Source organism: Gavialis gangeticus, unplaced genomic scaffold (genome assembly GCF_001723915.1).
Source record: "Gavialis gangeticus isolate Ggan-Ray unplaced genomic scaffold, GavGan_comp1, whole genome shotgun sequence".
In the NCBI taxonomy this organism is placed as follows: Eukaryota; Metazoa; Chordata; order Crocodylia; family Gavialidae; genus Gavialis; species Gavialis gangeticus.
Genome location: NW_017729020.1, coordinates 6,596,806 through 6,599,042, shown reverse-complemented (window position 1 = coordinate 6,599,042; position 2,237 = coordinate 6,596,806). Strand labels below are relative to the sequence as shown.

The window sequence follows — 2,237 nt, the reverse complement described above, 5'->3', positions numbered from 1 at the left end:
CGAGCGCAGTTGGGATGGCCTGGGCCCGGCTCCTGCTCCTGCTCCTGCTGCTGGCGGCGGGGCCCGGCCTGCAGCTCCGGCCCGGTGAGTGCAGCGCCGTGCCCGGCCCGGGGCGCTGCTGTCCTGCCCCGAGGGGGAGGCAGCCCTCGGCTGGGAAGCCCCGATAGGATGGCCCTGCTGGCGCCTCTGCCCTTCCCGGCTCAGTCCGGCTTTGGGCAGGAGGCTGAGTCAGCCCTGGGGCGCGGGTGAGTGACGGGCGGGGGTCTGCCAAGGGGGTGTGGGAGCCGTGCAGTCGGCAGTGGGCCGAAACGAGGAGGGAGAGGCGCAGAGGTAGCGGCCGGGGTGGCCCTGGATGGCTGGGGCAGGACCGGCCAGGAGGCTTATTGGTGCCCAAGTCTCCACCGATGCACGCTTGGGCTTTGGCCGCAGAGTCGCTGCTCCCTCTCGCCAGCTGGAACTGCTCGGCCCCAGCTGAGGAGAGCAGTGCCCCACGCGCAGCGCTGTCTGTCTAAGAGCCACGAGCGCGCGTCGGGCTTTTCAAGCGTGCGGCCAGGCCCCATCGGTGTGTCGGCAGGCGCCCGTGTCGTGTCCTGGGATAAGAGCACCGCGGATGCTGTCCTGTAGGTAGGCACCCGCGGCGTGTCTGCGGAGCTGAGAAGAAAGGAGTTGAGTGAGGAAAGCTCCTTAATGAGAGACGTGCCTGTATTCGGCACTCGTGGTTTCCTAATGACACGTGAGAAGATCTGGCATGGTTTCCGATCTGACTTATGGGCAGCACTACACATGATGTTGAGTGGGACCAGGGCTTTTGGCTTCCAGCACGTTTGTCTTTCCAGTGCCCTGCCACCCAGACTGAACGCATCCCGTCTGTGGTTTTTAAAGCGATGCTCAGGGTGTTTCTGTGCTTGGTTCTGACAATTCTCCCTTGAAACGCGTGGGAAAACTTGGAGGCGGTTTCCTTCCCCTCAGCATCAGGCGGAGAAAGGCAGAAAAAGGAGGAGCGCGTTGATTCTGTCTTCCTTGTAACGAAGTATGGAGAGGATGGAGGGATTTTGAATAGCTAAACTAGCTTCTTTTGGGGCTCTTTTTTGCAAAAAATCCTGAATCAGTAAAACCGCGCCATGTACGCGTGCAGGCATGATCCGCTTCGACCTAGAAATGGACAGTTGTGCTATTTCCTCGCTCTCCCTGCAGGCGGTGAGACCTTGACCTTAGTGACTTGTGTCACCTGTGTCTGTATGTCCTGGTTCCTTTGGTCGCTTGGTATTGCCTAGGTTTTTTTGGTCATGAAAACTGGTCACCGTGCTGAATTGGGTGTAACATGGCACAAAGAAAAGGACTAACTGTGAGCTCCTCTGACCCAGTTAGTCTGTACGGTGCTGCTCTGCCCTGCCCTCCGTCTGTGAATGAGCGTGGGGAAGCCCTGGTACCCGCTCTGCAGCAGGTGGTCTCAAGTGACTTAAGGAATTCTTAAGTCGGCTCACGGAGGTAGCGAAGTCAAAGGACTTGGTCACCATGGGGGACCTGAACTTTCCAGACATCTGCTGGGAAGAGCAGTCAGCCAGGTCTGACCGCTCACGTAAGTTCCTAGCCAGAATGCAGGACCTCCATCGAACCCAGGAGGTGCACAGCCCCACCAGGGGAGACGCCTTGTTGGACCTGGTGCTGGCCACAGGAGACGACCTGGTGAGGGGGCTGCGGGTGCTCGACCGCCTGGGTGACAGTGATCATCTCCTGCTGGGATTCACCACCAGCGCAAGGTGGCAAAGGCCTGCAGCAAGGCAGCAGCCCTAGATTTGAGGAGGGCGGATTTCAATGAGCTAAGGAGAATAGTCAGGGGAGCACTGAGGTCTGGGAGGGGAGGGGAGCCAGGTGTCCAAGAAGAGAGGTCGCTCCTTAAGGAGATGATCCTCCAAGCCCAAAGGGAGGTAATCCCAACACAGATCAAAGGGGGCAGGAGGGCGCAAAAGCCCCCGTGGCTCACCAAAAGCATCCGGGAACATCTAGCTAAAAGGGAGGCGCACACCCAATTGCAGGGAGGGGCCATCCCCAGGGAGGACTATATTGTGGTTGCAGGGGGGCGGTCAGGAAGGCCAAGGCGGAGATGGGACTGGGACGAGCTTCCTAGATCAAGGACAACAAGAAGTCCTTTTTTAAATACATAGGGGGCAAAAAAGGTACCAGGTAATGTGGGGCCCCTGCAAGACACGCTAGAAAATTTGGTCGTTACACCAGAT

The 2,237-nt window shown here is 58.8% G+C and overlaps 1 protein-coding gene across 1 annotated transcript in view; it reads left to right on the top strand.

Annotated features, from left to right (window-relative positions):
- Nucleotides 1-6: 6 nt before the first annotated feature.
- The window catches only part of LOC109295537 (disintegrin and metalloproteinase domain-containing protein 9-like), a 42,432-nt gene continuing 40,201 nt past the window's right edge, over nt 7-2,237 (top strand). The window contains exon 1 of the mRNA XM_019514437.1: nt 7-84. Coding sequence (XP_019369982.1) covers nt 15-84 — 70 coding nt within the window. The 5' untranslated portion in view covers nt 7-14. The remainder of the gene's footprint in view (nt 85-2,237) is intronic.